This window comes from Myodes glareolus, chromosome 4 (assembly GCF_982192425.1).
Source record: "Myodes glareolus chromosome 4, mMyoGla1.1, whole genome shotgun sequence".
Classification (NCBI taxonomy): domain Eukaryota; kingdom Metazoa; phylum Chordata; class Mammalia; order Rodentia; family Cricetidae; genus Myodes; species Myodes glareolus.
This window is the reverse complement of record NC_142029.1, coordinates 79,392,544-79,405,253: the sequence shown is the minus strand read 5'-3', so window position 1 is coordinate 79,405,253 and position 12,710 is coordinate 79,392,544. Positions and strand designations below refer to the sequence as shown.

The 12,710-nt window shown below is 46.6% G+C and overlaps 1 protein-coding gene across 1 annotated transcript; it reads right to left on the bottom strand.

The window, feature by feature from the left end:
* Nucleotides 1–2,413: 2,413 nt before the first annotated feature.
* Plet1 (placenta expressed transcript 1) lies at nucleotides 2,414–12,684 on the bottom strand. The gene is made up of 4 exons (XM_048416994.3): nucleotides 12,444–12,684; nucleotides 8,464–8,668; nucleotides 6,386–6,447; nucleotides 2,414–3,615 (listed from the first exon to the last, which is right to left on the bottom strand). The coding sequence occupies exons 1-4, from the start codon at nucleotides 12,631–12,633 to the stop codon at nucleotides 3,353–3,355; spliced, it is 720 nt and encodes a 239-aa protein (XP_048272951.3). The 5' UTR covers nucleotides 12,634–12,684; the 3' UTR covers nucleotides 2,414–3,352.
* Nucleotides 12,685–12,710: the final 26 nt, after the last annotated feature.

Genomic DNA, 12,710 nt, shown 5'->3' with positions numbered 1-12,710 from the left:
ATCTCCTTTTCCCGCTCAGCTGATTATGTGCGACCTGGCTGGATTCTGCTCCCCAGATTTCTTTGCGACACCTTCCACATTGAGCCTGAAACGAAGGACAGGCTGGGCCACAAAAGGTAAACACGAAACTACTGCTGACGTGTTGGGTCAGGATTCACCAATGTTTATTTTGGGTAGGGTGCCAAACAGTGATGCCTGGAAAAACACTGCCAGAGAACACAGCTTGTGTCAGCCAGGAACACCCACGCCCACTGCCATATGACCAGGGGAGCCGGAGTCTTGGGGGATCCTTGGTAATTTCGGAGCTACTCAGGAACCCCCAAAGTGTCCTGATTAAGGGGCAGACTCAGAAGTGAGATAGAACAGTCTTTAAAAGCCGGCTTCACTACTTTCTTGCTGCCTGGGCAATATACGCTCTTACTATTTTTTCTTTTTTGTTTTTGTTTTGAGACCAGATTTTACATGGTAGCCCAGGGTGTTCCATGTAGCCTACATTGGCCTCAGATTCATGGCAATCTTGTTTTAGTCTCTGGAGTGCTGGGAATGCAGACTTGAGTCTCCATCCTGACCTTTGCATTCTCTTCCTTCCCTGTGTCTTCATCTGTCAAATGACTGACTTTTGTGGAGTTAGCGTTAGAATCAAGTGAGGTGATTCACACACAGTGCTTACCACTAGGGCTAGCGGGTGTCACTGGTAAGCACCTGGTGATGTAAGAGAAAACCGATGGACAAAAGGTGCCAAGCATTGCTCTCGCCATCATAGCAACCATTAAGGTGGAAACACCTGTCATAATTTTTAGAATTCTGCAATCTATTCAGAACAAAGCAGAACAAACAAAAATCCCAGCTATCAGGGCAAAGATGCCAACGTTTGGCATTTAATGAACTCTGTAAGGTCGCTGGTTAACTGCTGAGAGTTGGGAAAAGAAATTCAGTGACCACACAAGAAGGACAGTTTGCAGATATAGAGTCAACAATAGCAAACGCCAGTTGTTCATTTCAGAGAATCCGGTTCCCAGGGTCAACAATAGCAGACGGCAATTGTTCGTGTGAGAGAATCAGATTTCCAGGGGCACCGCACTGTAACATTCGGAATATCCAATTTGCAACAAAAGTTTACAAAAGATACAAAATGACGGAAAGGTATGTTCAAGTCAAAGGAGAAAGAAAGGCAGACATTGTTCCCAAAGAAGGCCCAGCCACTGGGCCTAAGAAGCAGAGATTTGAAGCTAACCATTACACTCAAAATGGATAAAAAGAAACTGTGACAAAAAACTAAAATCAGGGAATTTATTTCTGAACAGAGGATATGGGCGGGTAGAGAGAAATTATAGTAAGAAGCAAAATAGAAATTTTTGAGCTAAAAAGTGCAATAGGAAAAGTAAAAACTTGGAGGTTTAGCCGCAGACTTGAAGAGGCAGAACTGGCGAGCTTGAAGATGGATCCGTTTTGAGTCTAGTTTGAGGAGCAGGAAGAAAAAGAATAAAGGAAGCGAGAGGCCTGTGGGGGCAAATGCGCTGGCACACATGCAACTGGAGTTCCAGGAGAGGAGAAAGTTGAACGAAGCAAGAAATCAGGGCTGAAAACCACCAAAGTTGGTGAAAGACACGGATGTTCGTCTCCAGTCAGAAAACAACAAACTGCAGGGAATTCAAAGACACACACCGGGCTGTCTTGTGATGATGGCTACCATTGACTCTCTAGTCACCGCTTCTACCATGAACAACACTGTCGTCAGTGCACACTCGGTGAGCCGGGGGTGACTTTTATTTTGTATCTCAGCCAGTTTAAGGGCGGGGCCCACTCAAAACTTTGTGACTAAGTGGGAAACCAGGCAGGTGGAGCACTTCTGTATTCCAGCCCTGCCTTTCACCATCTGTGACCTCTCTCTTCGTTCCTGCCTCCCTCCCTTCTGACTGGATTTTGCTGTGCTTCCCTGACCATCCTTGAACTTACTAGGAGAGCAGCCTGGCCCCACACTTACTGGTAGTCCCTGGCCTCTGCCTCCTGAGTGCTGGGGTTATGGGGACTGCTGCCGGGCCCAGCTCTAGCTCTGTGATTAGGGCTGCCTTCAGAAGTTCTCTGACCAGGCAGGTTTCTGGCTAGCATGTTTCTGTGACACTGGCCCATGTAGCACGTGTGAAAGCAGCCACCAGAATCAGCACATAGAAGAGAATAATGATCTGAGGGAAATCTCGTCGTCTTGTGTGTTGGTTAGTTTTCTGTCAACTTGATCCAGACCAGGGTCATCTGGGAAGAGAGAACTCAAATTGAGAAAAATGCCTCCTTTAGATTGGCCTGTATGCCTACAACTCTGTGGAACATTTTTTTTTTTTTTTGACTAATGATTGATGAGGGCAATGCCACCCCCGGGTAGGTGGCCCTGGAAGGTAGGTGTAAGAAAAACAATTACTAAAGGAAAACTTTATTTTTTATTACAGGCTTACTGTCAGAAATAACTATTTTTTTGATTTTACATTGTACTATAAATATTACAAGCATATATATATATATATATATATATATATATATATATATATTGCCCGTGTCTTGGTTAAAATTACCATCAAGGAGTAATCAGCTTTGACTAGTTACAAAACAAAATTGAGAGAAGTTAACCTTACATCTGTTCTTGAGAACACACACACACACACACACAATATTCCACTCATATTTTTAAAAACATAAGCAAATTTGGGTAACACTTTGTATTTTATCACTCATTTAAAGCTTATCTTTCAATTTAAGATTTATTATTCTTGTTCAATGTATTGTTTATTTGACTTAGAGAAAAAAAATCACGGGTCTTGTCATTGGCTTCTCGACAAAGTTTTCATATACTTCTGCTCTTCAAAACCTGCTGGTCTGGGCACACCGGGGATCTGCTAGTAGCCATGGGACTACCGCTCTTGTCTCTTTTTTCCCTTCAGTCACATAAGTCACAGAAGTTCCTTGTAACCTGAGTAGATTTGGCTAGAAACCTGAAACCATCGTGAAAGTAAAGAAGAATCTCCCTCCCCCTCCCCGTAACAAACGCAGGAGGCTCATGGGAATCCTTTGGCAATAAACAGAAGTTTAGATTGGCTATCAGCATGTAAAATGGAGAGTCAGAACTCCAGGATACAGCTAGGCTGATTTACAAAGTATTTACAAAAAAGCGGTATTGGTGCCCTGAAAGATCCAGGCAAACATCTGTGTCCCTCAAAGAGTGTCACAGGTCTGTGGTCGGAGGTGGCAGAGTTGTGCGCTGTGGACATAAACCTTCATTCATTCATGTTTAAGCACTGGCCTGGAGCTAGCTTTGGGAGGGTGCTCTCTGTAGGTCGTCGGAGATTTGCTTTCCCCGTTTCCTCTAGAAGAGGAGTTTGCTGATGAGAAAAACAAGCAGGATGTGGAGGGCAACGGCAAGGGGACTGCCCAGAGCGTTGACGGCCAGGCTTCTGGCTGTGGTCTTGGCCATAGTCGTGGTCTTGGTCATAGTCGTGGTCTTGGCCGTACTCATAGTCTTCTCTGTGGTCATGGCTTGGGTCTTGGCTGGTGTCTTGGCTGTAGCCACAGTTGTGGTCTGGCTGGTCCCAGGACTCTTAGGGGTGGGGGTCAAGGGTGCAGGTGTTGCTGGGGGAGAAACAAAAGTCAGAAAACAATGTTATTATACCTTTGTTGGGAGGTGGATATGCACTAGAAAAAAGCTGGCAAGATGGCTCAGCTGGTAAAGGCCCTTGGCCATGAGTTCAGTTTTATACAATCAGTGGAAGCAGAGAATTGATCTGAAGATGTTGTCCTCTGACCTCCACAGACACAGCTGTATGGGTACACGCACAATAATAAGAATTCTTGGTTTTCAAGACAGTAAAGCCAGAGATCATGAGCAAAAGTCACGCAACACTTCTCCAGTGCCATGCGGGGGAGGGAGCTGAAGGCGGCTAGAATGTTCAGACTGTTAAGTAATAACAATAACTAAGCCTCTATCCTTAAGGTCTACACTGTGTTTTCTCCTTCGTTTTATTTATTTTTTAAATGTGTATAGTTGTTTAGCTTGCGTGTATGTATGTGCGTCACATGCATGTGATGCCCTCGAGGCTAGAAGAGGGTGTCAGGTTTCCTGGGACTGGAGTCACAGATAGTTGTGAGGGTCCCGTGGGTGCTGGAAATTGAACCTGGATCTTCTGGGAGAGCAATTGGTATGTTTAACTGCTGAGCTAAGCCATCTCTCCAGCATCCACATAGTCTGTTGCGATGAGAAGCCCCACAGAATTTATAAAGCATATGAATTTGTCATTGATTGGGGAGTGTGCCCTCAAATATCTCCATTCCTTTAGCTCCACTGAAAACATGACCCAAACGTAGAACAATTTTATGATTTTCTTGCTAATTCCAAGGCCTTGTGAGAACTTAGTATCATGTAGAACCAAGAACAGTGGTCTCTGCCTTAAGGTTAGTAGGGGATACACTATCTAGACAGGGGCAGAGGGATAGATACCCTGTCTAAATCCTTGACTTTGTTTCTTAGGCTGTCAAGCCCTAGGACATTTTCTTTTGTAGGTTCTGACCAAATGCTGGATCTCAATGATTATCTTTTAGAGGAGCAAAGAAAATCAAGCCTGCACTCCTAGGGACTTGGGAGATGCCAGAAAACCTGGAGCTTCGAGCTCAGACATTTCAAGGGTGTCTCACCCTTAGCTGGTAGTGGGACCTATAAACCCAGCACTCGGTAAAAGGGTACTTTCTGAGTTGGCCAACAGCATAACTGAAAACGGGAAGCAATAGAGTCAGTGAGAGTCCCTATCTTGAGTCATAAGAAAGACAGCCATAGAGGAAGGCAGAGGATATCCTCCTTTGTCCTCCCTGTGTATGCACACCTGCACACATACTCGCTCTCTTCCCTGTACCCCATGCTGGAGATTTGAATCCAAGGCTTCATACATACTCTTAGCTGAATCCTACATTTAAAACTGCATTAAAGTAATTGCTTTAGTTTTAATGTAGTCTAAGTAATGCAAGTGCTATAAGTAACTCTAAGCTTTTTTTAAAGATTTATTTATTAATTATGTATACAGCATTATACTTGCATGTGTCCCTGCAGGCCAGAAGAGGGCACCAGATTTTACTACAGATGATTGTGAGCCATCATGTGGTTGCTGGGAATTGAACTTAGAACCTCTAGAAGAACAGTCAGTGCTCTTAACCTCCGAGCCATCTCTCCAGCCCCCAGTAATTCTAAGTTTTAATGTAAGTCTAAGAAAACTAGAAAAATGTGTAAGAAGTGGACTTGGAGTCCTTGCTCTGCTCTGGATGTTCTCTGTGTCCTTAGATAAGTTGACTATCCTTTGTGGAGCTCAGTTTTGAATGCTTTGGTTTCTTACGGGGGAAATAAGAGAAAGGGGAAGAGAGGAAGGATGAGGAGCCTGGGCAAGTGTGAGCCTGGGGTCTGCGCCCTGTGGAAAGATGGTGGCAATCCCTGGTGGTGTCGAGAGCGGCTGAGGCTGTTAGGAACTTATGAGAGGGCTTAGTCAACGAAGTTCTTTCGCTCAGTTGAGAGGTCCTGAGTTTGACCTCCCCAAATCCTTGTGAAAATTCCAGAGGTGGTGGCACACGTTTGTGATCACAGCACCAGTAAGGCCAAGAAGGCAGATCCCTGGAATCAATGGCCAACCATCCTGCTTTGTGAGTCCCAGGGCAGCGAGAGACCCTGTCTCTAAAACACGGCGAGGCTGACCACCGACCTCCACATGTATGAATACATTTATAGACACGAACATGCATGCATGCTTGTGAATGCAAGTGCACGCGGGCGCACACATACACACACACACACACACACACTCAAACATGGAATAGGAAGATGCAGGTTAGAGATCATGTACTTTCTTAGTTTGTGTCAAGGTACAAGGGTTAATCTATCTCTTGCAAGAGAAAAAAAATAAAAACAAAAACAAAAAGCAAGCTAACAAGTATGTGACATTATTGACATTTCTGTGACACCAGTTCTTTCTGTATAGCTAGTGCCCTTCGTCCCCTACCCTGCATAATTCCCTTAAATACTGGTTGGTTAAAGTTCACCCTGTGAAAGCCTTGTGTGAGTGGGGTTTCAGGTTCTGGGTGGAAAATGAGTTGCTTTTTTAAACTGATGCTTCTAGTATTGGACAGAAACTGTCCCCCCGTTGAAGCGGGGAGTTGGAGCCACAGGTGACTGTGGGGATTTCTGAAAAGTTGTACAAATCTTGGAGCGGGCTTTCATTTTCCACATAGCGTACAACAGAAGGTTGGGAAAAAACTCACATTAGGTTCTTGTTCAGTGCGAAATTCAGCTGGTATCTGGGTAAAACAATTTTCCAGACTGCCTGAGTTTGCTGGCAAATATACAAAGAGTTTGGACAGAACTCACCTGACCATTCCAGTCTCACAGTTGACATGATAGTTGTGTGGTTGACGGAAGCAAGGGAGACCCTGGAGGGCAAATCAGGAGGAGATGGTGAGGACCTTGTCTGTGGAACTCAGGAGCTCCATCTTAGCCTGTCTGGACCACCCCATCCTGTTAATCTCTTCTGAACTGACTTTTTATATCTCTCAATAAGCTAATCATTGAATATTGACCTAGTTCGTATGGATTTGACTGAACTCCTCCAGGGTCTTAGCTCTCCTGTCTTCTATCCCCACCAGTTTCTTCATTAGGAACTCCCCACGGGCTGATACACATCTTTGTCCCTTGTTCAAGAGAGCCTCTTTGTTTGTAATACGCTCCCGGTCTATCTGTCCAGAAACTCAATGACATCTTTCAAGTCCAATCTCCCTATGGTTAACCCTGACAGATCTCCCACCTTTTCTTTACATTGAGTTGCTATGAGCTTCTCTACCCACTAGAGGGCAGGCTCTGTTGCGAATAACGCCCGACACACTGTAGGTACTTAAATGTTCATTAAATGATCCTCAGAATGCATTCTGTTGTTATTAACTCAGTGGGTCCGTTGCAGCATTAGCCCCTTGTCTAGACAGCCAGCAAGTCACTCATGAAGGGACACCATCTGTATGCCGGTCACTGTGCTTGGTTTGAGCAGACAGCAGTGCACCCAACAGTCATGGCTCTGATGCTCATGGCACTTACAGTGTCTTCAGAGACAGATCAATGACTACCCAGAAAACCATCTAAGGAGTCGGTTGCGGCTGTGGTGTGTGTGATGCAGTAGAGGAAGGCTGGAGAGTGTGCAACAGAGCTCTTTCTGAATCTCCGTGTTCAGGGAAAGCAGAGGAAGCCATTCACTTCAGTAGTTCCATGTATGTGGGTCCTGTTTCCCAGGCTCACCGTAAATCCCACAGGCCAAGACCTTGGACCATCCCTTTTGTAGCCTACTCAGCATAGTGCCCTCCATGGTGGGGTTCTTTGTGCCCCCTCTCCTTGAGCCAGTCTTGCTGATCAAAGCCATGAGTGTGCACATTATGAACAAGCAGAGAGACTAGCGTATGGTAGTACGTGTGCAAGTGAGGACAGAGACTGCTTTGTCGGTAGGACCGTGCTGTTTCTCCTGCAGACTGTACCTGCTGGTGCATTCAGTGTGGCCAGCATCCTTTCTTTAAGTACAACTAGCTGGCTTCTTAGCAACTGTTGCCATGATAGAATTGGTAGTAGTAGCGCCCTTTGGATTTGGCATCCATTTATCACTCTATGGGCATAATAGTTCCTCCTCTAGAGCCAATGAAGCCTGGCTAGGTCCAGAGTGTGGCAAGCGAGGGAAGAATGGCTTGACAGCACCCCAGCTTCCGCAGAGGCAACATTGCTGACAGTGGACCCAGCATGCCAGGGTTGCCCTTTCAGGTGCATTAAGTTCTTCACAGCCCTTGGTTTCTAAAGTCAATGTAATATCAGGCCCTCAGAGTGAGAGGCATTGGTTGTGGAGGGACAATGCCAGCCTCCAGGTGGTCTCTTCTTAGAACCTCGGGGCATCCATTTTTTATGGCAGAAGGAAACTACTGTCATTATTCATTGTCACACTTTCCCTACATGATTCGCTACTAGATTCACACACACACACACACACACACACACACACACGTGTGTGTGTGTGTATACGTAGAAAGGGACTGTTTGCAGGAGGGAAGGTAACTGAAGGAGAGGGTGAACAAGAGAAACTAATGGGGGTGATTAGGAGCAAAGTACAATGACATACATGGTGAAAATATCATAATGAAATCTATTATTTTGTAGGCCAACAAAAGCTGTTTTTTTTTTTTAATAAGGATTCACCAGTTTGAATATGGAGAACTTGAAAGAGTATTCCAGTCTTCCTGATTATGTTGAGTACTGTGGATGGGCGTGTGTGTGTGCATGAAAGGCACAGCAAAGGAAGGCGAGGCAGACAAGAAGCGCTGCTGCTGGGTTCCCTGCTCACACCCCCAGTCCTAGGCTAGTGTGAAACTATATAAACCTGTTATAAAAGCTCAAGAAAGCAAAACACGGCCAATCCTTACTGCAGGCTGACTTCAGTCACGTCCTCAGAATTGGGAACGAGCCACTTTGCCGTGACGAGGGAACTGTTGAGCGGTGTCACTCGATACAGGACGCTGGTGTCATTGCACTCCTGGTCTGCTCCAACCCAGACACCCGCGGAGGGGCTGCTCTGGTTCACTGCTTTCAGTATCACCGCGCTGATGGAGTTGTTCACAGGAACCAGCACTAGGAGGAGAGGACCAGGAAGCAGTTAGTGAAGGGTGACCTAAGAACCGGAGTGAAGTGTGAGCTGGGGGGGGGGGGGGTCACACAGTGTGGACAGCACGGTCCTGTTTCTATAAAGGAAACTGCAGACGGCCTGGACGAAAGCAAAGCGAGTGATTCGCGTTACACAATAGACAGACAGTCTTGGATCTGCGTCTTGACTCTAGAACTTAGGAGCAAGACAAGACACCTCTGGGCCTTGGTTTCTTCTTACTCGGTGGTCACTCTGCCCAGTTTTTGATTTTAGAAAGAGGATCTCATCCTAAGCTGGACTCAGGTGTAGCTGAGGATGACCTTGAACTCCTAATGCTCCTGCCTCTATGTCTTCTGTACAGGCCTTACAGGTATGTGCTGCCAGGCCTAGTCTAGGAGATACCAGAACTTGGAACGCGCTAGGCAAGCACTCTACTAATTAAGCTATATCCCTAACCTCTACACATTTTAAGTCCCCACTTTGTTGCTCTGGATCTGGGGAACAATGACATTACCCCTCATCGTGTGGGCTGCTATCTATCCGGAAAGGCTTCTGAGAGGATTGAAGAGAAGATGCTAACATCTGGTTCACATTGGACAAATTGTGACTGCTATTACTAATTATATTTAAGCACATTATATTTCATTGGCCTACTTTGCTTGCCAAGGTCAGCTGACCCAAATCCCATAAGCCCTGACTCACTCAGAGAGGAGCTGACTTTTGGCCTACGTTTTTTGGTGTCATGGTGTGGCAGAAGGTGATGCACAGTGGTGTCGTTTAGATGGTCAGCAATCCTCTTAGCTCTCCACGGATGCTTTTTGACTGGTCCTTGTTTGCTTTTCACTGGGCTTCAGCCTTCCTTGGCACTTGCGTTCTCTGGATTTGTGACCTCAGTCTCTCCCTCCTCGATGACCAGACCACACTTCCTCATGCAAACCATCAAGTGGGAAGTGCGCCCTCCGGCCTAGAGAACCTCAACATTTCCTGCTTCACATTCCTGCCTCTTCCCTGTCAATGACAGTTTGCAGGACCCCATGAGCCTTGCCTCTCTCTTCTGTCCACATTCCACTCTAGGGACAGCAACTGGTTCCCACCCCCCACCCCCGCCCCCAGCTGCTCTGCAAATGCACCTGGCTCATATCTGACACACACCTGGGGCTGGTGTTTGCTCATGTCTAGGTGCCTGCCTGGAGGCTTCCTTTTTTGTTATCATTCACCCCAGCCCCACTTACACACCCAGATCTTGCTCACACCCCTCTCTGGGCTAACTTAGCCCTCTTTTCCCCTCATACCTGAAACATTGACACCCGCTCTATAGAACTGAATGCTTAATTATATTTTACAGTTTTATTGCTGCAAGCATCAGGGCAGCCCAGTGTTTGGCTGAAACAACTACTTTTGATTGATCCTAAAGCCCTGTATCAGGCAGGGGTGAATGTCAACTTAGTGGTAGAGCGCTTGTCTAGCATGTTTGAGGTTTTGGGTTCCATCTCTAGCTCCTAAAAAGACATCCTTTATTCAATGTCCTTAAGGTGAAAGTTTGGGAAGTAATAAATTACATTCTTCTTGTCCACAGACGAGAACAATGAGGCAGAGGCTGGCCCAGCACAGTCTTAATGTAAATATTGCAGACTTCTTTCCTGAAGAGGCCCAGGGAAGGTGCTCTGAGGTGTTGGCTATGCTATAACGGTCTCTTAGGACCTGCCGCGCCATTTATACGTGGCTTACCAATGTTGACAGAATGCAGAAGTGGAAAAGGGTTTCAAAGCAAAACAAGGGAAGGTGGCTGGCCTGCTGTCTACTGGGGTCTCTGGAAGGCCTGAGTCCTGGCCTGGCCATAGCATTCTACAAAGGCATTGGGAAACTCTCCTTTGTAACTGTAGGTGTGGAATTTGGCTCCTCTCATGCCCGAGGACAGAGGATTTTTGACCCTCAATTTAAAGTATGAGTCAGATTGACCTCAGAGCTTGCACACCTTTTGGATTGAAATGGGATCTGAGCAGAGCAGGTACAGGCATTCAAGGAAGTGAAGTACTTTCCCCTTTCCCCCAGGCTGCAGGAACTGCTGTGGTCGCCCTTCCCCCTTCTCTTCATTGTCTTGGTTGGTTCATCCCCCCCCCCCCCCCCCCCCGCCTTGTCTTCATCTTATCTTCCCCCAGTAGATGCTCTTTCTCCCTTTTCAGCAGCAGACCTGCCTGTCTCCCGATGCGCCATTTCACATCAGAGGCTCACTTAGTGCTCAGCTTGAATTACAGACTTATCTTCCCTGCTCTGGTATGAAAAGACCCACTTCTCAAGGAAGAAGGGTACAGTCCTGTCACAGCAGGAGCACTTGATTAGCAACAGCCCCCCCCCACCCGCCCAGGAAACAGTAGAGAGACAGCAGGACACTTGTGGGGAAGGCGCCGCGCGGCAAGGTGGCTCACGTGCTAGGCTGGTTATGGAGTAGGGCCGTAACCAAGGTGGTCTCTGAAAAATTTGTTTAGACTTTTAAGAGAGGACGGGTGGCATAATGTGGTAAGAAGGGTGGCTCTTGGCTGTGTTCCTTAGGTTCAAATATTAGTTCTGTGACATTCTAGTGACCTTGGTACAATCTTGAATTCTATATGCCTCCTTTATTTCCTCAGTAAAATGGAGGCTAATGATAGCATTTTCCCTTAGAGCAAAATCTAGCACCTTGTAAGACGTAGCATTATAGTGTGGACATCCATCCAGATCCACGATTCTTACAGTCCTGTAACTGAAGGGAGTCAACAGCATCTGTGCCTGTCTGCTCACCTACAAACCAGGGTATCAACAGGTCCGCCTAGTGGGTCAGGGCGGGGGCTAAGCGTTTTCATCTATGAAGCCCCCTAGGAAAATGTTACTGCTATTATAAAACTAGGTGGTGGGAGGTGTGGGGAAAGGATAGGTGAGAGGGCTCAGGGGGGAAAGGCGCTTGCTGCGAAAACCTGGTGACCAGAGTTCAAGCCTCAAACCCTTATCTTCTGACCTTCACATGAGTGCCAGGGTATGTGTGTGCACACACATATGCACACCCTAAGAGAACACACACTATAATAATAGAAATTTTAAAAAACAAATTGAACATTTTTTTAAAGAGTAAGTAAAGCTAAGCAGAAAGCATTTTCCTTGACTAACAGGTTTGACTAATTAGAAAACGTATTATTTAACTTGTAGGTCTGTTGAATTCCCCAAGGGGAAAGTTATGAAATACTTTCCAGATACCTCTAAGAAAAACATTAGGTTATTTATGATTGAACAGCCAAGGCAGGCAGCTTCTTCCACTGTGTTCAGTGAAGCCCCAGCAAGCCATTTAACATTTCTGCCCCCAGGCTCCCCACAGACACGGGGTGGGGGGGGTGCTGCTGTTGAGGCTCCCTCTAGCTCACAGGGTCTTTCCCACACACTAAATGCAAATCCTCCTTCCTGGTGTCCTGCCAGGTAAGGTCATTTTGTCAAGTGGACCTGATGGGACTGTAACCACAATGAAATCCCTCAAAATAACAGTGTCCCTAATTTAATGCAGCCACATGTTCGCCCAGGTATGATCCGGCTGGGGCTCAGTTCATCTGAGCACTGGGGCTTTAGACCACCGTAATTCAGATATGGACCGGAAGCTGCAGAAACCATCCTTCCAATCCACTCTCACTCATTAGCGGCCCTCCTCATTCCCCATCCTGTTCACACACGTTGGGAGCGGGGATGGAGGGGTTTGCTCTCGGAGAACAAAGCAGAGCAGCATGAATGACTTTGACTCACCTGTCCAGCTTATGTTCTCGCCAGAGACTTCCATCTGAGTGCTGATTCCCAAGCTGTCCGAGGTGAAGGTAGAGATTGTATCAAAGACCATGCAGGGGTCATTATTACTTGCAGAGAAGGCAGGAGAAAAGCCCAGAGCCAAGCACAGGAGCAGCCCCAGCTGTGGTAGCAAGGAACGGAGTGCAGCCATGGCTCTGCCTGCTTGGTTGCTGGGTCTGGCAGTAGTGAGACTGAGTTCCACGGCTCTCCAGTTTATATGCGGTGGGG